Source organism: Prionailurus bengalensis, chromosome C1 (assembly GCF_016509475.1).
Source record: "Prionailurus bengalensis isolate Pbe53 chromosome C1, Fcat_Pben_1.1_paternal_pri, whole genome shotgun sequence".
Classification (NCBI taxonomy): Eukaryota; Metazoa; Chordata; class Mammalia; order Carnivora; family Felidae; genus Prionailurus; species Prionailurus bengalensis.
This window is the reverse complement of record NC_057345.1, coordinates 18072609-18095809: the sequence shown is the minus strand read 5'-3', so window position 1 is coordinate 18095809 and position 23201 is coordinate 18072609. Positions and strand designations below refer to the sequence as shown.

Below are 23201 nucleotides of genomic sequence, written 5' to 3'. Positions count from 1 at the left end.
CTTTGTTCCAGAATTATTCATGACACAGCAGTCAGTCTGGTGGGAGGAGACTTCCATGGCCTTTCTGTATTTGCATGGTGGCAAGAGTGGTTCTGGAAGGCCTAGTTAAATATAGTTAGGCTTCTTTATTGTAGGACTTCTCAGGGCACTTAATATGGCGGCGGGTATTATGAATCTTCAAAATGGGAAGATGCTGTGAGACCCTCTCAAGTTTATTTGGCTCTGGGACTCTCCCCCTGCTGCTGCGACCGCCAACACTCACTTACCTTATGCACCTCGCATGCCAAGAAACACTTTGGGAAATAGTGCTTTAGAAAAACGCTCTTGCCTAATCTGTTGAGTGACTCAGGATGGAAAGGCTACAGACAGTACCACCAGGGAGGGTTTCACCTTCCCACCCTCTTCCTGCAGGAGTGAAGAGGAAAGAGGAAAGATGTGCCTAGCCTAGTGGGCAGAGGAGAGAGAGCATAGCGATTCTTCTTGAACTAGAACCTTCCACAGTCATTTATCGGCTGGCCAGCTTGTAAATGCAAACGTGTATTGCTTTATTCCTTTTGACCCATTCCTCTTTATTTTTTTTATTTTTATTTATTTGTTTTTTCAACGTTTATTTATTTTGGGGACAGAGAGAGACAGAGAGAGACAGAGCATGAACGGGGGAGGGGCAGAGAGAGAGAGGGAGACACAGAATCGGAAACAGGCTCCAGGCTCTGAGCCATCAGCCCAGAGCCCGACGCGGGGCCCGAACTCCCGGACCGCGAGATCGTGACCTGGCTGAAGTCGGACGCTTAACCGACTGCACCACCCAGGCGCCCCTGACCCATTCCTCTTTAAAATGAGACATCTAGGGGTGCCTGGGTGCCTCTGTCGGTTGAGCGTCTGACTTTGGTGCAGGTCGTGACCTCACGGTTTGTGAGCTCGAGCCCCACGTAGGACTTGCTGTCAGCGCAGAGTCCACTTTGGATCCTCTGTCTCCCTCTCTCTCTGCCCCTCCCCCACTTGCTGTTTCTCAAAAATAAATAAACATTGGGGCACCTGGGTGGCTCAGTCGGTTAAGCCTCTGACTTCAGCTCAGGTCACGATCTCGCGGTCCGTGAGTTCGGGCCCCGTGTCGGGCTCTGGGCTGACCGCTCAGAGCCTGGAGCCTGCTTCCGATTCCGTGTCTCCCTCTCTCTCTGCCCCTCTCCCGTTCATGCTCTGTCTCTCTCTGTCTCAAAAATAAATAAACATTAAAAAATAATAATAAAAATTAAAAAAATAAATAAACATTAAAAAAAAAAGGAATGAGGTATCTAATCCATACCATATAGTAGGGGCGGACTGCCTGGGTGATAATGTTGGTTCCACTCCTCATCTGATGGAGAAAGTCCAGTCTCCTCATCTGTAAATTCGGGATAATCACAATAACCACTCCCCAGGTTTTTCATGAGGATTAAATGCAACAACCCGTGGAAAGTACTCAGTTAACTATTGCCCAAAACTCAAAGGCAAAGTGCATACAGGGCTGGGGTGACCTTCCTTCTGGGAACATCAGTGAATCCGGATACAGGGGGAGGCCGACTTGGGACTTGAACCCAGGCTCGACTCTGAACAGCTGGGACTCTGGACAAGAACATTCTTGCCCCTGGGAGCACATACACCCACGTACCATCGGTGGTCCATAGACTGAATGTTGGGACCCACTGCAACCGAGCAAGGGCGAGAAGTTGGTGGGGGTGGGGGTTCGTGCCTTCCCACAGCCTCACCCACTCGCTATGCTTGTATAGGTAGTGACCCCTATCCCGCTGAGGAAAACCCAGAGCAGTGTTCTCAAGCTTTTAACCATACAATAATGAGAATTTTTTCGTTTGTTTTATCAGGCTCCAATACTTGCCATAGCATCCTAGGGTAAAGTGATGTTATCACCTAGTTTCTATGGCTTTTGCCCCTTTTCATTTGGCAAACATTGATTCTGTTTGTTTTTGTGGTTTTTTTTTTAACTGAAAATAGTTTATTGTGGCTTCCCGGAAGGCGTAGGATCAGTTCTACTGAAACAGAAAAATATTGTAGGGTTTTTTTGAAATCAGCCATTAGGTGAGGGATCGGAGGCACAGGTGGACAGCAAGCCCCATGGACCCTTGTGCCTTTAAGACATTAGAAGCAAACTTGTTATTTGAGCAATTCAGATTACTTAATCTTAGAAGTAAGACGTGGGGTTTTACTCAGAAGGAAAGCCTTGGCTGGAGGAAGAAAGTCGAAAGCTTCCCATCATATAAATTACCCAACAGCTGATGAGTCAAGTATAAGTGGCCTCAAATGGGATTGGGTGGCAATGCATTTATGGCAACATTATTTTTGCCAAGTCCCAAATATAAGATGAATAACTTGAGTTAGTTTACAGAAGTTAAAACAGGCCAGAACTCGCATCCTCCAAGAGCAAATCCTCAAAGCCCGAGGTCAGTTTATCGTTGTTACCGGCTAGAGTTTCAGCTTTTACAAACTGCTTTTGGACGTAGTGCTGGGCATCATCCCCTTGACGTCTGTCCTTTGGGGCCCCCAGATTATGTAAGACTGCTGATGCCTTTGGCTTTCCCCTTACAGCGTGCCCGACTGGACACCATCATTTCTAAATACCCTGCAGCTAACGCGTACACTATCCCATCACATTTTGTTTCGAAGAAAGACTTCAGTAATTCCTGTTCCAGCATGTTTCAGTTGCCAAGTTTTGCGAAAGCCCTCAAATCTGAAACTCCTGCACCAAACCATTACAATGTAAGATGTTGGGTATGCTTGTTAAATATGTATCGAATGAATGCTTTACTAAAATAAATGAAGAGGGGGGGGGAACGACGCTTCGGGGGACGACGCTTTGGGAAATATCATTTTAATGCAATTAGTAAATCAGTTAGTATTTGTTGACTGCCCAGTGGGTACATGAGGCTGGGCAAGGCCTTTAGAGAGAATTTGCAGAACCTGGAGAAAGATGTGAGCAACCCTGGAGGTCAGGGCGGAGCAGTGGGAAGACCAGTCCCTGGAAAACACGGTCATCACTCCTGCCCTAGAATCTTTCTGGGGCAGTTTTCTTATCTGTGACAATAGGTATTTACCACCTTATTTTCCACCTGATATTTCCGTATCAGAAATTGGTTTTTTTTTTTTTTAACAATAACACCCCACTATGTAGTCACGGAGGCAGAACGGTATGATTAATGGTTCAGAGATGGAGCCAGGTTCCAATGTCCCCTCTGCCACTTTCTGTGTGGCTCTGGGCAAGTCCCTTCAGCTTTCGGGACTCAGTTTGTTGATCTGTAAAATGGGGACACATGTCCACTTCGTAGTATTAATGCAGATGTTAAATTAGGTCATGGATGCTGAGTGCTTGGCACAGCCCTGGGCGCACAGGGTTCCACTATACATGGAGATCAGCAGAACTGTCTCTGGGGAAGTCACGTCACTTCTTGAGCCTCAGCTGTAAAATGGAATCAATTATACTTGCCCTATGGGGTTATTATAAAAAGCAAATGAGACAGCAAGTGTGAAAACATAAGACGTGAATTGTACGTAAGGTATTAATATCACTATGCCATGCTGCAAAATGTTTTGGTCTTAGAATACTTCATCTTTAATGTCCTTTTTTAAATATTTATTTATTTTGAGAGAGAGAGAGAGAGAGAGAGAGTGAGAGCAAGGGAGGGGCAGAAAGAGAGGGAGAGAGAATTCCTCTCCACTGTCAGCACAGAGCCTGACCAAGGGGCTCCGTCTCACAAATGGTGAGATCATGACCTCAGCGGAAGTCGAGAGCCCGATGCTTAACCGACTGAGCCACCCAGGCGCCCCTCCTTTTTCTTTTATAACACTTTCAAGTAATATTTGTTTTTCTGACTACAAGGCCCCTGCCCACCTTCTGTGAGTGGTCAAATCAATTGTAATGTGCTCAAAGCAATATATGCCTGTGAGGCCAGCACTGTTCAGTAGAAATATAATGGGAGCCACATACACCATTTAAATTTTCCCAGTAGCCGCATTGAAAAGTAAAAAGGCATAGGCGAAAAAATTTTAATAGCATATTCTATTTAACTCAGTATATTCAAAACATTATTTCAACATCAAATCAATATAAAATTATTGATTTTAAGTTTTATTTTTACTTTTTATAAATATTAAAAAAAATTTTTTAATGTTTATTTATTTTTGAGACAGAGAGAGACAGAGCATGAGCGGGGGAGGGGCAGAGAGAGAGGGAGACACAGAATCGGAAACAGGCTCCAGGCTCTGAGCCGTCAGCACAGAGCCCGACGCGGGGCTCGAACTCACGGACCGTGCGATCATGACCTGAGCCGAAGTCGGACGCTTAACTGACTGAGCCACTCAGGCATCCCTGATTATAAATTTTATTATAATTACATATAGTTATAAGTAAAAATAATTAATGTTTTACATTCTTTCCATCTAAGTCTTTATAATTCAGTGTGTATTTTATATTTTCAGCACATCTTAATCCAGACCAGCCATGTTTTTGGTGCTGATAGCCAGTGGCTACCCAGTTGGGTGGTATAGCTCTGGACAGTCTTCCCTTGGGTTAATCAGAGCCTGAAAATGATGATGATGATGATGATGATGATGATGATGATGATGAAATCCTTTTCAAGGCCCATGTGCCATTCTAAGCATTATGGATTCATTCTTATTTAATATTCACAAGAATCCATGAAGTGGGTTATCTTCAATTCACAGAAGAGGAAGCTGGTGCTCGGAGAGGGGAAGGGATTTGCCCAAAGTCACCCCACTCGAAGGGACCATTGGCACATCACTGAGCACAGGGAGAGGACTGAGGTATACAGCTGGAGGGTGATCAGCCAGCATGGTCCAGCCCTGCTGGGTCTCCCTTCATGGGTTCTATGGCTCCTCCGTGCCAGACCAGTGATCCAGCTCAGATTCTGGTGGGGGAACTCGAGACAAAACTAGGAAACAGGGAAGCAAAATAAGACAAACAGAGCCTGAGGGAGAGAATATGTAGAGAATATAAGGGGTTAGCAGTATCATGTACTTCAGATTGGGTTCGATTGGGTGGTCAGGGAAGGCTCTGAGGCTGACCCGAGGACCGAAGGGAGAGGCAGAGTTGAGGGAACAGCATGTGCAAAGGTCCTGGGACAGCAAGCAGCTTAGCTCTGGGAACTACCAGAAGGTGGCTAGAGTAGCATTAGCTAGGAGAGGGGAGAAGGGGAAGCCAGACAGATAGGCAGGGGCCAGTTCACTCAGGACCCTAAAGACCCTGGGAGGGATCTTTAATTTTATTCTCTGTGGGAACTCTTTGGAGGGGGGGCGGTGAGGGGGTGTGAGATGACATCATCTGATGTACTTTTTTAAAAAGCTCCCTCCAGCAGCCGTATGGAGAAGGGACCGTGGTGTGGGTGAGGAGTGGCTTTTGAAAAACCAGTTAGAAGGCTCTTATACTAACAGGAGAGAGGTCAAGGCCCGGTCCAAGAAAGTGGTAATAAAGGTTCTTGGCCACCGCAAAATGCCTTTGCCATTCCTGACACAGGTACTTAGTGTTTCACACACCTGCCTCCCCAGCCCACTGGGTGCTCCTTCACTTCACATCTCCGGTGCCCCGTGCAGGGCCTGGCATGCCAAGCACTTGGCGATAAGTGTTTATGACATTGAAGGAATTACCCCCAGTAGCGTATAGCCGCTCATCTAGTAGAAAAGACCGCTTCCCAAGACAGAGCTCGGACCTTCTGCCAATGGATCCATTTCAAGTGCATGTTTTTTTGTTGATCATGGTTTTAATGTGACTGTGAAAAGCATCCATGCTCCTCCTAAAACATATTCGAGCATTATGGAAATGCTTGAGCTAGGAAAGTAGAAATCTCTCGTGATTTCGCTGTCTGAAGCAAACCGCCATTCAAAACAGGTGCAGTTTCGTTCATATTCTCTTCCTCCCCCATCCCTACTTCCAGCATTAGGATTACGTTATCCACAGTACACGTGCATTTTCTTTTTTTTTTTTTTTATTATACATTTTTTTTTCAACGTTTTTATTTATTTTTGGGACAGAGAGAGACAGAGCATGAACGGGGGAGGGGCAGAGAGAGAGAGGGAGACACAGAATCGGAAACAGGCTCCAGGCTCTGAGCCATCAGCCCAGAGCCCGACGCGGGGCTCGAACTCCCGGACCGCGAGATCGTGACCTGGCTGAAGTCGGACGCTTAACCGACGGCGCCACCCAGGCGCCCCTACACGTGCATTTTCTACTCCACCGTATCTTGGATTTTTTTTTCCCCCCTGGTAATACAATAACCTGTTTCATTTTTTCTTTTTCCCCCAACGTGCTAGTGGAGGGGACTGTTTTCCTCGTCTCATGGTGAAATCTTCCAGTGACACACACTCAGGGTAGACAAAAATGCTCCCTTTTTCAGTTGTTTTTCTGTCTGGGTGAGGAATAAGGCCGAGATCGTGTTTTGTCTACAGGAGGCTTTTTTCAGACCCGGAGAACAATGGTTGAGTCAACTGGCAAGAAGCAGAAATGCACTAATCCTGTTAGCCACACGGTGCAGTGAGGTCTGTCGGGGCCTCTCTTCCCCTCTGCTTACCACGATCCCCCCACCTCTCTATTCGGCTCCTTTTTCGTGGTACCGTGTGATTACTTCCTCTCCAGGCAGCCTGGCTCCTGGCCCTCTGTCCAGTAATTAGCCTCTCCACCCGATGTTTTTGTTTGTCCTCCCTGCATGCATTCTAGCCATTAGGACCCCGGGAAAAGCTAAATTCCTCCGCCTTTGTAAACACAAAATCGAAATGCCATCTGCATTTCTCGCGAAACATTTTTTTGACAAAGGAGTATCTCGGAAAATCAAACCATCGGGGCCCCAGCACATAGTTTCACTTGTTCAGTAAATAGGCCCGGTCATGGCATATCCGATTTTTATTGCACCTTTATCTAATGAATACAGGGGACTGACTGCCAATTGGCATTTAAAATATTTATGATTCACGTATCACAGAAGAATGATCTCAGTGTTCTTCCCCCCCCCCCCCCCGTTATTTTTAGAGTGCTGTGCACACTGTATATTGCATGGATCAGTCAAAATGCTTGATTTCTGGTCGGTCCAGAAAAGTCAGGACAACGGAGCGTTGTAAATCTGATCGTAATCTTAAATTACATGACGCCCTGGTGTGCCCCAAATCCTGCGTTTATAGAAGGGCTGTTTGAACAGTACGGAATCAGGGTGGAGATATGTAGGACTAAGTGTATTGAAAGGAACGAAAGGCATAGAAAAAATTATGAAAATAACATGCATGTGTGGTGTCGCAGACTTACAGAAAAATCCCCGTCCTATAGACGAAGCCTGTCACCGGCATAAACTCCATCGAGTAGAGCAGGGATTATCGGGTCTGCTTTACAGGTGAGAAAACCCAAGTTCAGAGAAATTGAACACCTCGTGCAGAATCATGCCCCGTGTGGGGCAGACGCGGGCCTGGCAGCCAGGTCTTCGGGTTCTCTTCCGGGCACGGTCCTCTGCGCCATGTTGGGTGACCAGACATCTGAGGGTGGTCACAAACTCGCGGACCGCTCTAGCTGAGGCGACAGGAAAAGGCACCGGGACCTTTTCCATTCACGTCAGTTCATTTTGTGAGGACAGGCTTAAATCAGATTTTTTTTCTTTTTCTTTCTTTTTTTTTTTTTTTTTTACCCCAGTGTGCCCCTTGTCTGGGCTTGATGACAAAGAGAAAGAAAGGGAAGGCATTGGGCACACCATGCTTGTTTTCTCCCCTGTCCCCAGGCCTCTGTCTCTTGCTGCAAGCAAAGAAACAACGTCTGTGCCCGAGCCGGGTTTATGTCCAAAACCCAGAGAGGATTTTTCACTATCACTGACACAGGACCTGCCCCAGGTAAGCAGCCACCTTGCACTGGCCTTGACCTAAGGGTTAATGGACCAGATCTGCTCCGCAGGGCACCACTGCTCCGGGGGTAGTCTCTTCGGAAGGAGTTAGGCTTTGGGGGAAAGGGGATGTTGAGCAGGTGTTGAACAAAAAGGAGAAGGCTGGGGAGAAGGCGGGGTCTCCCCCTTCCGGGGAGAAGGGCTGCTCCGGAAACGACCCCCAGAGCAGCTTCGCTGGCCTCCCCTTTCAGGACCGGGCCGGCTTCCCTGGGCAGCCAGCTGGGGAAGCGGCTTCTCGCCTCAGAAGTGTGCACGCTCACACGCCCCAGGTGCTATCCCGGGCCAACGGGGCCCTCAATGCACTGAGTGTCCAGATCCTTCCTTTCCTCCTGAGCCCAGAGCTGACTTCATCAACTAGTCACTGACCGATGGACAGTAGCTCCGTTTACTGAGCACCTACTCGGTGCTAAGTATTTTCTGTGCAGCCCTCACACACCTGTCTTCCTCGTGGGCCCGCATTTCAGGTGAGGAGAGGGGGCTCCGAGAGTGGAAGTGACCTGCTTGGTGTCACGCAGCTCACACATGGCAGGCCTACGTCCAGAGGTGTCTGACTGAGGAGGCTGCTGCCCCTGTGAGCCCCTCGTGACTTCTGGAACTGCCCCAAGAGGGGGCCTGCAGGCGTCTTCCTCCCTGGGCTGGGAGAGGTCTGTTCGCTCAGACCTGCGCCCCGCTTCCAGCCTCAGCCAGAGGTTTCCAGAGAGAGGTCTGGTGATGCTGCCACTGGTATTCCGGGAGCCCTTGTCACCTGCCCGCTGGGTCCTGAAGATGCCCCCCCCCCCACCGCCCCGCCCCGAGGGAGCCGTGAGCCCCAGAGCTGAGGGGAGGAACAGGGAGGAGGGGGGTGTGGATAAAGTTGCAGCACACTTCAGATTTCACCAAATCCAGATTAAAGCTGAGAAGATCAGTCCGAAGCTGAATAACAAAACCAGCCCTAATTAGGAGGCTAAGCCCCGCTAAAGCTCCCGGGCCTTGCATCATCACAGGCAAAGCCCCACCTTGTTTGTTTATACAGAACAAAGCCGGCAGCCCTGGAGTTTGGCCAGAGGCCCTGCCAGCGAATCGCGCCCCCCCCCCCGCCCCCCAGGTGGGCACCTTCTCAGCCAGCCGCATGAGCCCACAACCCAGCAGGAGAGGGAGAGGTGGGCACCAATGTCTGTGAAGCTCCTACCGGGTGCCACAGGTTCTCCATTTGTCAGCCAATGATGTCCAGATGCCACGGGGTGTTCGGCCAGCATGCCGTCACGTGCTCAGAAGGTGTGAGCCACTGCGATCATCGACCCCCCGTTTTATAGACAAAAAATGACACCTCGAAAGCAGGCCCAGGGGCCCGTCGGTGATCTGAATCCAGGCCTATCCGGATTGACGCCTGCTGCCTCAGAAACCTGCTGGGGGGAGCTGCCCTCCTGGGAGAAACAGTCAGCCCTGACCTCTCAGAAATAACTCTGGTTGTTTCTTCTTCCCCCCCGCTGGGGGAAAACAGATGCGGAGCTGTGACTGGCAGCCCGACCCCGGCCGGCCCCTGTCCCAGCAGCTCTGAGGGCCCCTACCTCAGGGGCGGAGGGCCAGGACCCGCCCGCCTTCAATTCTGAGCCAAATGCTCACCTCCACACGTTTGCTGCTTGGGTTTTCTAAAGTTTACATCTGCCAAGCTCATCAGGAATGTCCTGCTCTCTCTTTTTCCTCAAAATAGAAGAAGCTTCTTACAGTTAAGGGAAACACCTGTGTTAAAGTGTCACTTGAGGAACGGGGGTTGCAGAATCGAATCTGCACAGTGGGCTCAGCAGCAAGTAGTTTTCCAAGCACACTCCGGAAGAGACCCCAAGGAAATGCACCAGAGCTTATACTGGGTTCTCTCTGGGCCGTAAGATCACGGGCGCCTGTTTTGTCTTGCTTCTGCTTTTCAGCATTTGATAATCAAGCGTTGCTTTAACCTTTCTGTGGGAGGGGAAAGCATATTTTATACAACATATACACAAATGTATACATATTTACACATGAATGAGAGAAAAATAAACCTAATACGAGAGATGTATCCCAATATTATAAAGGCTGCAAACTGGACATTTACTTAAAAACATTTTTTTTTTAATGTTTGTTTATTCTTGGGGCGCCTGGGTGGCTCAGTCGGTTAAGCATCCGACTTCAGCTCGGGTCATGATCTCGAAGTTTGTGTGTTCGAGCCCCGCGTCGGGCTCCGTGCTGACAGCTCGGAGCCTGGAGCCGCCTTCAGATTCTGTGTCTCCCTCTCTCTCTGCCCCTCCCATGTTCATGCTCTGTCTCTGTCTCTCAATAATAAATAAATGTTAAAAAAATTTTTTAAAAAATGTTTGTTTATTCTTGAGAGAGAGACAGAGACAGAGCATTAGAGGGGCAGGGGCAGAGAGAGACATGCACAGAATCTGAAGCAGGCTTCAGGCTCTGAGCTCTTAGCATAGAGCCCGACACAGGGCTTGAACTCACAAACTGTGAGATCATGACCTGAGTTGAAGTTGGACGCTCAACCCACTGAGCCACTCAGGCGCCCCGATGGTTCAACTTTTAATGTTTATTTTTTGAGAGAGAGAGAGAGAGAGAGAGAGCAAGTTCAAGTTGGGCAGGGCAGATAGAGAAGGAGACACAGAATGTGAAGCAGGCTCCAGGCTCTGAGCTGTCAGCACAGGGCTGACACCCACAAACTCACAAACCATGAGATCATGACCTGAGCAGAAGCCAGGCGCTTAACCGACTGAACACCCAGGTGCTCCCCTGCTTTTTAAAAAAATTTTTTTAATGTTTATTTTTCTTTAAAAAAATTTTTTTTTTAACGTTTACTTATTTTTGAGATAGAGACAGAGCATGAATGGGGGAGGGGCAGAGAGAGGGGGAGACACAGAATCTGAAACAGGCTCCAGGCTCTGAGCAGTCAGCACAGAGCCCGATGAGGGGCTCGAACTCACGAACCGTGAGATCACGACCTGAGCCGAAGCCGGATGCTCAACTGACGGAGCCACCCAGGCGCCCCTAATGTTTATTTTGAGAGAGAGAGAGAGAGAGAACAGGGGAGGGCCAGAGACAGTGAGACAGAATCTGAAGCAACTTTTTTAAAACTTTAGCATATATTGGGAACATCTTTTCACACTATTAAAAACCCTTCTAAGAATATCATTTTTTGAAATGGCTGTTTGGTATTCCATCCCATGGCAGTACCATAAGTTAAGGAACAAATGGCCTCTTACTGGAAATTTAGGTTGTTTTAAAACCGATCACCAATATAAGCAGAGAGGCAGCAAACATCCTTGCAGCTCACAGCTTGTGTAAAACCAAGAGTATTTCCTTATATTAATTACTTAAAGCGGAATTGCTAAATCAGAAGCATGTAGAATAGTTAAGGTGTTTTTTTTTATATACATTGGTGGCCAAATTGTTCTTCAGCAGAGGGATTAGTTTCCTCCTGCTGCTGTGAGGTAACTGTTTTTCCTCACCTTTGCCACCACTGGGTATTATCATTTAAGTAAAATCTTTCTAATACGTACCATATTGTTTTCAGTACTTTTGCAATGGAAAAGTACATTTTTGGGGCGCCTGGGTGGCTCAGTCGGTTGAGTGTCTGACTTCAGCCCAGGTCATGATCTCGCGGTCCGTGAGTTCGAGCCCCGCGTCGGGCTCCGTGCTGACAGCTCAGAGCCCGGAGCCTGTTTCCGATTCTGTGTCTCCCTCTCTCTCTGACCCTCCCCTGTTCATGCTCTGTCTCTCTCTGTCCCAAAAATAAATAAACGTTGAAAAAAAAAATTTTTTTTAAAGAAAATTTGAAATATTTTTCCCGCCCATAGTGTAACTGTAACTACTAATTACACTAATGTAATCGCTTCCACTTTTCTGGGTTCCCATCTATTTCTTTTAAGGTTTATTTATTTTTGAGAGAGAGAGAGCAGGGGAGAGGCAGAGAGAGAGGATCCCTGAAGCAGGCTCCTTGCTTACGGCAGCGAGCCCAATGCAGGGCTCGAACTCATGAACCGTGAGATCCAGAGTTGAATTCCGACACAACACGACACTCGACTGACTGAGCCACCCAGGTGTCCCCCACCTATTTTTATTCAGATGTATCCATTTGTACCTAGACATCATCATAGTATGGGAAATTTTAGGCATTATTTTGCTTTTTTTTCACTCACCTTTATTTTTCCAAAACATTGCCGTGTGGCTTCTGGTCTCCATTCCACCGGGTCGGGCTGCTGTTCCCACGACAGTACCCCTGGCCTTGGACATTCAGGCCACTTAGCCCTTCTCACACTGCAGTTACTGCTGTTACGTGAGTCTCTACGCTTAGAGCTTTTCCTGCATGTTGAATAATTCCCTTAATTTCTGAGTAGTGGGTCCAGATGTCCTCAAGGCTTTCGCTCTGCACCGCTGCTTTGCATTTGAAAAACACCTGCACCCACCGGCAGGGCTTCTGACAATTTAGGGGAGACTGCCTTTACTTCCCCCCAGCCCGGGTCATTGTCTTCCTCCTTGAAGCAAGTTAATTTTATTCTCTCTTGAAGCAGGGCATAGTGGGAAAGCACGGACTTTGGAGACAGGTGGCCCTGGGCCCACGTAGTAGGTGCTCAATAAATATTTGTTGATTGCATAATAGTTACTAAACAACGACTATACGCCTGGAACTAAAATATTACTGTGGTTGGAAGAATTATTCTTACCTTATAGCGGAGGAAACTGGGCCTACTTCCTAGTGAGATGAAATGTGGGGGGCAAATTATTCACTATCTCTGAGTCTTCATTTCCTCCTTCTTGGAATGGAGGTGACAATTACCCATGTAGCTGGGCTTCTGTGAGGATTCAATGAGCTAAGTATGTGATGCACATGGCCCATGTTCTCCAAAGGGTATTATTTTTTGGGGCGCCTGGGTGGCTCAGTAGGTTAAGCATCCGACTTCAGCTCAGGTCACGATCTCACACTCTGTGAGTTCGAGCCCCGCGTCCGGCTCTGTGCTGACAGCTCGGAGCCTGGAGCCTGCTTCAGACTCTGTGTCTTCCTCTCTCTGCCCCTCCCCCGCTCAAGCTCTGTCTCTCTCTGTCTCAAAAATAAATGAAAACATTTTAAAAAAATAAAAAATAAAGGGTATTATTTTTCAGGCAGCCCTCCCATTTGACCATCTTGGAGTGATCCCACCTTATAGTCATTAAATGTATTTTTAGGTGTAAGGTACTGCTTTTTATTTATTTGGGACGAGTTCCTTACTCTGTTTTAAAATGTCTTTCTTCTTAGGGCATTATAATATCAACGAATCCCTCGTGAAGCAGTCGCCAAAGGTATTGACGTCTTGTTTTAAATCAAAAACTGGACGTGGATTAAAACTGACATCAACGGGCCCGGGACCTGCTTATTACAACCCCAATGACCACATCAAAATTCTGAAAAAGGCTCTTTTCCCGTGAGTCCTGATTATTCTGATCTTTCTTTTGAAAGGCGGTTCTGGGAAAGGACCCAACATGAGCAGAAAAGGAAGGGGTGTCACTGCTTGGCAGAACATGGCGCCAGGTCACTCACTCTCCAGGGGCCCTTGTGACATAGTAGGTGCTCAGGAAATACTTGCTGAATGCATGATATTTATTGAGCAACTACTATGCACCAGGAACTTAGCATCCTATTCAACCATCGTAGTACCCCGGTTGCAAGAATTATTATTCTTACTTCATAGGTAGGCTTCAGGGCAGCTAAGGAGGTGCCTAAGTCCACACAGCTAACTTGAAATGCCGCTAGGAATCAGGCTCAGGACTGTCTGGATCTTTCCGCATTCCTCATGATGTTGTGTTTATCCTGGTGCTGACGTTATTCTATATATTTTTTTAAAAATTGTTGATGCTTATTTATTTTTGAGAGAGAGAGAGAGACAAAGTACGAGCGGGAGAGGGGCAGAGAGAGAGAGAGGGGGATACACAGAATTGGAAGCAGGCTCCAGGCTCTGAGCTGTCAGCACAGAGCCTGACGCGGGGCTCGAACTCACAAACCACGAGATCATGACCTGAGCCGAAGTCGGACGCTCATCCAACTGAGCCACCCAGGCGCCCCGACACGATTCTACTTTTATAACGTAAAATCTCTACTGGGGTAGCAGGATACACAGCAGCACGGGGCCGTTCGAGTTTTGCACTGATAAGCTGGAAGTCCGGACTTTGGAGTTGGTCAGACCTGCTGGATTTGAACTTCAGCTGTGCTGTTTTCATGCTGTGTGACCTTGGCCATGGTACTAAGCCCTCTGAACCTCCAAGGCCTCGTCTGTGAAGCAAAGTGGGGACAGTCCATGCCTCATAGTGTTGCTTTCAGATTTTATAATATATGTTTGGCATGTAGCAGGTGCAAAAGGTGACAATATTCACACAAATTTAAAAAGTGAAGACCAGGATTTGTGTTAACATGTTTAATATCTGGTGCATTTAATATTACTTTCACCTAACAGGTTCGAAGGCTCACAGGGCTTACTTATTCCTCAGATGGTTCTAGAACTTCTGGAACTAACTGCCAGGTCAGTCTGCCTGTCGCCATCTGAGGCCTCACCCGGGTATAGTCCTCTGCAGGCAGGATTGGCCACTGGGCGGGCTGGCCTGCAGAAGACCCCTCCAAAGAGGTCAGGCAGGAGGTCAGGCTCATACCCACAGTGGGTCAGACGTCCAGGCAACCCGGGAGACTGACAACATTGGGCATATACTCTGACCATCAGTCCAGGACAAGGAGATGGGGTGGGGGGAGAGGAGCAGGAGATGAACCTTCCGTGCCAGACTTAGGATCTGGAGGAGGGATCCAGACCTCAGATGGAATCCACTGGAGAAGTCCCTTCTGCCCTTCGGTTCTTGGGTTCTGCAGGTTGACCCTTCACAGGCTCCAGGGCTCAAAACCGGGGCAGGATAGTCTCCAGGAACACGCTCTCTCTGAACACCAGGGACTTACCGCCTCCGGGCTGGCTCAGGGCACCCCTGCACACCTTCCCTTACTGTCCCGACGAAGAGAGTGGGTAAGAGGACAGGCTTCGGAGTCAGCAGACCTGGGCGTGAGTCACGGCTCTGTCCCTTTCTTCTCTCCAAGCCTGTCTCCCTGTTATGAAGCGGGGATAAGAGTCTCGTCTCGTAGGGCTTCTGTGAGGGCTAGACGAGAAATGTTATCGTTAGAGCTGCTGCTGTTCCGTATCCCACAGGCATATGAGCGTACAGGGGACGGCTGTTGCCTGGCGCGAGCCGCTCAGGCTCCTAGCTCGAATCTGGAAGCTTCTTTGAGGAAATGGTGAGAAGGAGAGTGGAGAATACTCAGCGTTGAACCGCTTGCCCCAGAGAAGTGCCGTGTGGCCTTTGCTGAAGTTTGAACGAGCGGTTCGGGATAATTCCCATCTCACGGCATTTGCGTCTGTTAGTCAACAGGCCCTGTAGGTTTCTGGGTCTGTGCCGGAGGCCGTGGGGGTGCTCGGGTGAACAGGGCACTGTACACGCCTTTAGCTAGGCTCACCTGGGAACAACTCCAGAGCAAGGCAGAGGAGGGGTAGCAGAATGCTGGAGCATATGGCCCCAAGGTTGTGTGGCCACACAGATCCCGAGAGCAGTCTTTCCAGCAGGTGCAGTGCGGCGGTGCTGGTGTGTCTGGGGGTGTCTGGGGAATCACTGGCTCTCTGTGGGGCTTTGCGAGTGACAGATCTTTGGTTAATAAGTCTAGGAAGCCCTGCATATGAGCCCTGTACCTCTGGGAGCATCACTGTGTGCATGGCCTGATTAAAGGCTCTGAGATGTCCCGACGTAAAACAAAAACAACAACAACAACACCCCAAAACCCTACTAAACCCAGTGTCTCTTAAACTTGGGCTCACCCTGGTGAGTAGATAGACCCCCCACTTGGGTTCACCCTGGTGAGTGGATGGTGCCCTGGGCAGGACATTTGGTTAACAGCCCCTATGGTCTAGGTGGCTCTTGGCACCTCCCTCGGCCTTCGTTTCATTATGTGGGAAAAGGGGGGAAGTCTCTTCGTTTCCAACACTCCACGACCCTGTGTTTGCTCACCATGGCATTCAGGAGAGCATATTGGGGGCAGTGAACGTAGAACCAGCCTGGACTCCCAAAGGAGGCCCAAAATATATAAACATTAAAAAATGAAATTTTTTAATGTTTGTTTATTTTTTTTATTTTTATTTTTTTTAATTTTTTTTTCAACGTTTATTTATTTTTGGGACAGAGAGAGACAGAGCATGAACGGGGGAGGGGCAGAGAGAGAGGGAGACACAGAATCGGAAACGGGCTCCAGGCTCTGAGCCATCAGCCCAGAGCCTGACGCGGGGCTCGAACTCACGGACCGCAAGATCGTGACCTGGCTGAAGTCGGACGCTTAACTGACTGCGCCACCTAGGCGCCCCAATGTTTGTTTATTTTTGAGAGAGAGAGAGAGAGGGAGAGAGAGAGAGAGAGAGTGTGCAAGTGGGGGAGGGGCAGAGAGCTAGAGAGGGAGACACAGAATCCGAAGCGGCTCCAGGCTCTGAGCTGTCAGCACAGAGCACGAGGCAGGGCTCGAACTCATGAACCACGAGATCATGACCTGAGCCGAAGTTGGATGCTTGACCACCTGGGCCACCCAGGCGCCCCCAAAATATATAAATTTTTAATTGACGTGGAAAGGATGAAGCTGACGATCTGTAATTGTATTTAAAACACAAAAAGAAAAAACATCAAGTGTGCTTTGGGTTAGCCTAAATAAACATCCAACTGCTTATGTTGAATAATGAAGAAATGGGTTAATATAAGGAAAAGATACAGCTGGATGTCGTGGTATGGAGGGAGAATCCAGACTCCCGTCTCTCAAACTGGTGTTCTGTTTCCTCTCCTGTGTCCCTGGAGGGAAGAGAGGGACAGGAGCTGGGGGCCACCTGCTGGGATCCTCAGGGCCCTGAGAAGGTCTGCGTTGCTTCCTCCCCATCTCTATGTGACTTCGTTGGGACTTTATCCGCGCTAAGCCTGAGCACATTTAGCTCTCCGGGGCTGCGTGGGGCAACTGAGAAACCTCGCATGTTTCTTTTGGGCAAACACAGGCGTCACACCCATGTGACGTGATGTGAGGCCTGTCCTTATTTGTCTGCGATTGCGAACACTTGGCTCCCGATCTGGAGGGGAGGGTCCTAGCCTGCAAAAATAATCTTTCGGCTCTGCTTTCTTGAGGACGCAGAATCGGGAGATGTTACTTATCCCTACAGTTGTTAGTCCCGTGTTCCCCACCAACAAAAGTGAAGCCCAGGGAGGGGAGGGTTGGGTGATGTCCTGGGAATGGTCGGGAGGCCGGCAGGGGGCCAGGCATGGGCCTGTCTTGTCTCCACTCCCCTGGCCCGGCCTGCAGAGCTGAGAATGGGCTGCGGAGGCAATGTGGCCTGGTGGAAAGCACAGGCTCCAAGTCAGGCCAGCGCCGAGCCTCCCGACTTGCCAGCTCTGGGGGCCTGGGGGCGGGGAGGGGGTCACCTCACTCCCAGGAATTCAAATTCAACCCTGCAGATCGTGAAACGAACACTTCATAATGTGCTTGCAAGGCTAAAATAACTCACAGAACTCACTGGGTCTGGCACACGGTAAGCTTTCCATACATGTAACTTGCGTTTTTATTGAGGTCTGTGAGCGGGTCCTCTGCGCTCACCTGGTGCTTCTTGGGTGGCCCTCGGAGGGCGGATGCTGTGCTAAGGGCTGGCAGGGTGTTAGGATGACCGTTTCTGGGCTCCCTAACTGAAGAACAGGGCACAGGTGTCTCTTTGCCGCGGCCACCTTGCCGACTCAAAGCTAAGGGCATTTATCAGCTCCCAGGGGGGTCTTTAGGAGAGAAGAGAAGTGTCACAGTGATGGCTCAGTGAATCAGGGTGAGTCAGGAGAAGGGCTATTTTGGAGATCAAAACGGTCCCTCCCGGGTGCTGTCGTCAGCAACAAGGGGAAACGCCCACTGACATCTTCCTAACCCTTGATCTACTTCCTGGAATTTTTAAGCCACTGGTTTTGCACAGACACGCTGTCCTGCCACAGCCAGAGCTGAAGAATCAAACCCTGTTGGCCCCGCTCCAATCTGGGTAATTACGATGACCCACCTAACGTTCCCCTGGGATTTTCAATTAGATATGGGATGCTTCTTCCCAAGCGGCTGTAATCTGTCACCCTCTACCCTGTTAAACAGAGAGTGCATTCCACCCCAGAGGCAACCAGCTGCCCTTTAATGATGAGAAAAAATTGCCCCTTTATCCCTCCCCGACCCTGGGAATCCCCGAGGCAGAGTGAATCGTGCCGGTGCCTGGGAGTGTCCCGAGGGGTCTCGGATGCCTTCCCCCAGTGACCTGCTGAGTCCTCTGCGACATTCATTATTCTCGGGCGATTTGCAAACAGCTCACATTGGAAGCTGCAAACATACTTAATCCAGTTGTGGCCAACTCAGAGCCTTTGATAGATGTTTTCTTTCTACGGGGCAGGACCCAGTTGGCTTTTATAACTGAGCAATGAGGCTCATAAAAGCTCCGGTCACAATGCACTGAGGGCTGGCCTGGGTTTGATCCAGCCGGACCTTTGTGATCTGCCCAGCCCCACCTCGCCGTGGAGGGAGCAGCAAAACTGTCAGGTGGGGCTCAGATGTCTGGGCTCCCCTACTTGGTGCAACCTGTCTGTTTTCCCTACAGTTCAGCAAATGTCCTGGGAGTAGGGAGGGGGCCTCAGAGACGAGTCACACGCAGTCCCCTGCCATAAAGAGCTGGGCACATAAGGAGCGTAGGAAACCCAGCACGTTCTGTGCGGAGAAAAGAAGAATGGCTAGAACATCGCGAGGGCTCAGCCACACCGAGCTAAGAGCGTTGACGGATGTCCCTTAGTGCCATCCCGGCGCCCCTGCAGGGCACCAACTACTGTCACGTAGAATACAGATGAAGCTGGTGGGGCAGGGAGTGGCATGCAGGTCGGGCTGCCTCCAGATCCCATGCTCCTCTGTGGAGCCACAGGAAGAGAGGTGGGGGAGGGGGAAGGGGAAGGCAGTGGCCACAGAAGTTTCCCAGACGGACGTGAGAAGGGAAGAATGATCAGAGTTTGCAGGGACAGTAGGTGCTCCTGGCAGAAGGAATAGCACGGGCCAAGGCGTGGAGTGGCTGAAGACTGAATCTGTGCTGGGTGTTTCTGGAAGGTCAAATGGGAGCAAGGGGCCTAAGGGATTAGGCTGGATTAGGAGTTTTTCCTTCGGCTTCTCTCAGGGTCTCTGAGGGTGGATGGCCAGAAGCAGGTGAACAGCCTAGAAGTCCTGGGTGCGTTGAGGGCTGAAGGCAGTCTGGGAGGCTCGGCCTCTGCCTCCCTGTCCCAATTCCTGCCACGTGCAGCCACAGCTCGTGCCTTGTCCGTGCCTTTGCCCCTCCTGTTTCCTCTGCTAGAAATGCCCCCTCCCCCACCTCTTCTACCTGAAGAATTCCCTGTTTACTTTTCAGGGCAAAGGTTATCTCTTCTAGGGTAGATTTCTGGGTTCACTTAGTGGGAATCTCTCTCTCTCTCAGTGCAGTGTTTTTACCTCTATTCTAACATTTCATGCTTAAAAAAAAACCACATACTAATACAAGTAAAGAAAGCACCAGTTAAACTTCATAACAATCCTGGATGGAAGGTATTATTATCCCCCACTTTACAGATGAAGAAACCGAGCCTCAGGGAGGCTAGGAGACGTCTCTAAGGACACACAGCTGGTGAGTGGGGAAGTGCAGATTCAAACCCAAGTTTGGGTGCAAAGCCTGTACTTCCTTAAGTTGTCACCAGTCACGACTGTCGCTAGCCGTGAATTGTCAAGCCCTTGGGAGCATTCAGGGTCTGTGTCTTAGCACAGAGTGCCTGGCACAGAGCTGCACACGTGGCTGGCACTGTTTATTTATTTTTTAAGTTTATTGATGTATTTTGAGACAGAGGGAGAGAGAGAGAGAGAGTATGGGAGGGGCAGAGAGAGAGAGGGAGACAGAGAGAAAACCAAGTGGGCTCCATGCTGCCAGCACAGAGCCCGAGGCGGGGCTCGAACCCACGAACTGTGAGATCATGACCAGAGGTGAAACCAAGAGTCGGACACTTAACCGACTGAGCCACCCCGGTGCCCCTGGCACTCTTTAAAGGTCCGGGCAGCTGAGCTGTCACAGCTGAGCCTCTCCTGGGCACGCTGACGGAGTGGAGGGCACGGGACCGCTCTAACCCCTCTGGCCAAGAATCCTGATGAGACACGGGCCCAGCCTCCTACAGGCTGTTCCTGGTTAGGAACGTACACACCTCACGGCCTTCTCGAAGATCGGGGCGAGGGCGTGAGCCAGACCGATGGGGTGACCTCATGCAATGGTTGGCTTGTTCCAGCTGCGGCGGTGAGGAATCCAGCCTGTCTCTCAGGGATGCCAGTGACACACTCACCCAATTTCTGGGGGTGCTTTGAAGGGGCGACAGAAGCCAGAACAAGGAGAACCCAGCTTTTATCTCCGAGGGGAGAAGTGGTTGATCACACACTATAACCAGTTCGCCCATGTCAGCTGGAGGCGAAGAAAGAGGCAATGTTTTCTCTCCTTTTTCTGTGGGCACCTTTGTTCTAAATATAAGCATCCACGCCAGCTGTTCCTCCATTATTAGATGTGAGCCTCCGGCAGATTTACCATGACTTTCAGGGGCCTCCCCTGGCCGGCTGGCCTGCCTCAGGTGACTCTGTGGGGGGCGGGGGGGGGGACCCTGGTGTCTCTTTCCTGAGGCTGGTTCGTCCTCTAAGACCAAGCAGGAGGCAGTGGCTTCCAGGAGCATCATCATAACAGTGGCCACTTTTATTGAGCACTTACTGTGGGCTCTGCTCGGTCCTTCCATACCTTTCCTCCATTCTTGACCTCCCTTATAAAGAGAGGGTGCGATTTCTCCCTCCTGCAGGCAGAGAGAGGTCCAGGGGCTTGTCTGAGGTCCCACAGCCAGTAAGCGGGATGACAGGAATTCAGGCGCAGGTCTGCGTGACTCTAAAACTCAAAAAGTCCCCTCTGCCATGACGCCTTCCCCAAATTGCCAGACCCCGGAGACTCAAGTTCTGGTGTTGTTGTTACCGCTCATTTGCTCGGTGACTTTGGGTGACATACTTTCTCTCTCTGAGTGCCAGTTTCTTTAGCATAATAAGGAGGGTGGATAAGACATCTCTAGGTCCCCTCTAGCTCTCCAAGTTTTAAAATGTCCAAGGGGCGCCTGGGTGGCGCAGTCGGTTAAGCGTCCGACTTCAGCTCAGGTCACGATCTCGCGGTCCGTGAGTTCGAGCCCCGCGTCGGGCTCTGGGCTGATGGCTCGGAGCCTGGAGCCTGTTTCCGATTCTGTGTCTCCCTCTCTCTCTCTGCCCCTCCCCCGTTCATGCTCTGTCTCTCTCTGTCCCAAAAATAAATAAAAACGTTGAAAAAAAAAATTAAAATGTCCTTGCTTCCAGGGCGCCTGGGTGGCTCAGTCGGTCAAGCGTCCGACTTCGGCTCAGGTCATGATCTCGCAACTTGTGAGTTCGAGCCCCGCGTCGGGCTCTGTGCTGACAGCTCAGAGCCTGGAGCCTGCTTTGATTTCTGCGTCTCCCTCTTTCTCTCTCTCTGACCCTCCCCCACTCACGCTCTGTGTGTGGGTGTCTCTCTCAAGAACAAACATTAAAAAAAAACCTTTTTTTAAAAAATGCCCTTGCTTCCAAAGGTGTCAGCAAAAGGTAAGTGTTGTGCAGAGGTCTCTTGATTGCCACTCCCACGTCCTGCCTTGCCAGGAAGACACTTAGTAGGATTCGGCATGTCCGTGCTGGAATGGTCTCTTGAGATCTACTAGTCTTGGGATGGCAAATCCTCGGAACTCAGGATGCCTCGTCCCACTTCCTGGCCATGGCAGGTATCACAAATGGATCACCCATGCTCTTTCCTTAGAGCCCACGCGAGGCCAGAGTTCTCTACACGGAGCCCCAGCCGGGCGCCGCCGGGTGATCAGAATTGGCACATGTCTGCCCTCTCTAGTTAGTTCAGCGACATCATCTGCAACACCGCGTGCCGCGCTCTCGCTGTGCTGGGCGCTGCCCCACCTTCTGTGTTACAGACGCCTCATCCCACTGAACCCTGGCGGTAAGCCTATGAGGAAAGTGCTGTGAGAACCGCCACTGCGCAGAAGAGAACACTGAGGCCCGGGGGCCCCCGGCTCCCCGGCAGTGGAGCCACGGCCCTGCCCAGCCGCCCCGACGACTCGGTGCTGGGCAGGTCTTGGCCACGTCTAAAAACAACCGTTGCCCCAGCAGACTGCCTGAGCACCGTCTTCACATTTTGTCTCTTTTTGAAGGAGAAACCCCCTCCTGAACTTCTCTGCCCAGCCTTCGCCCCTGCCCCCGAAGCCGCCTCTTCCAGGCCCCGGTCAGTACGAGATCGTGGACTACGAGGGGCCCCCCAGACACTTCACCTCCAGCGCGTCGTTTGCGTCCAACACCCGCCGGTGGACAGCAGCCCCGTCCCAGCCAGGCCTGCCCGGCCCAGGTCAGAGGATTGTTTTAAATGATTGTAAAAACCAAATCTGGAAGTGTTTGTCATTCCTGGGCCATCAAATGTCACTGATTTATGGGATGTTTGCCAAGAAGGTTACAGAGGTTAGAGTCGATCCGGAAGACTTTTAGGCCTGCGCTTTTGGAATATGAAAGGATTTTCTTTGAGGTGAAAGGACTCTTGGAGTTAGTCCCGTCCAGGGGTTCACAACCAATGACCGTGAATGTCCGAGAGGCTTGGAGATGGGATCCGGACCCCCAGAGGGGTCTGTGACCCTGAGACTGCCTGCAGATTTGGAGCATGAAGACATTATTATTATTGTCATTATTATTATTATTTTGGAGAAAGGGGCCATAGCACTTTGTCAGATGGGTCGACAATTTCACCATTCTTGAAAGTACTTAAATCACTGGGCTGATCTGGCAGAGTCACCTTGTAGCTGGGGAAGACCTGGAGAGCACGTTGTGCACTGAGCCACAGTGAGAGAGCGGCAGGGCAGAGCGCCACGCCGTTTCCCCCCTGTGCCCTGTTGTCGTGAAACAAGCCGGGGACTGTTCCCTGGAGCAGCTCCCGTGAGCTGTCGGGTTCCGAGCCCTCTTTGCAGATGGCTGAAGCCGTGGGACCCTGTCGCCTCTGGGACCTTCGTGAGAGCTAATAGCCTGAGGGACCTGTTCCAGCGCGTGGTCTCTAGACTCCCTGACCTCTTTGTAGCTCTCTCGCAGCCCCTTAGCTCTTTGCCCCTCCCTGACATTGGCCGGAGCTGGTGGCGCTGGGGACTAGACAGCGTGTG

At 50.3% G+C, this 23201-nt stretch overlaps 1 protein-coding gene across 4 annotated transcripts in view; it reads left to right on the top strand.

Moving 5' to 3' along the window:
- The window catches only part of STPG1 (sperm tail PG-rich repeat containing 1), a 55689-nt gene that overhangs the window by 30033 nt on the left and 2455 nt on the right, over positions 1–23201 (top strand). For 2 of the 4 annotated variants that reach the window (XM_043578595.1, XM_043578594.1), the window contains exons 5-8: positions 2581–2751; positions 7761–7869; positions 13165–13330; positions 22215–22405. In XM_043578595.1, coding sequence (XP_043434530.1) covers positions 2581–2751; positions 7761–7869; positions 13165–13330; positions 22215–22405 — 637 coding nt within the window. The remainder of the gene's footprint in view (positions 1–2580; positions 2752–7760; positions 7870–13164; positions 13331–22214; positions 22406–23201) is intronic. The other 2 variants (XM_043578597.1, XM_043578596.1) reach the window with 2 other exon arrangements.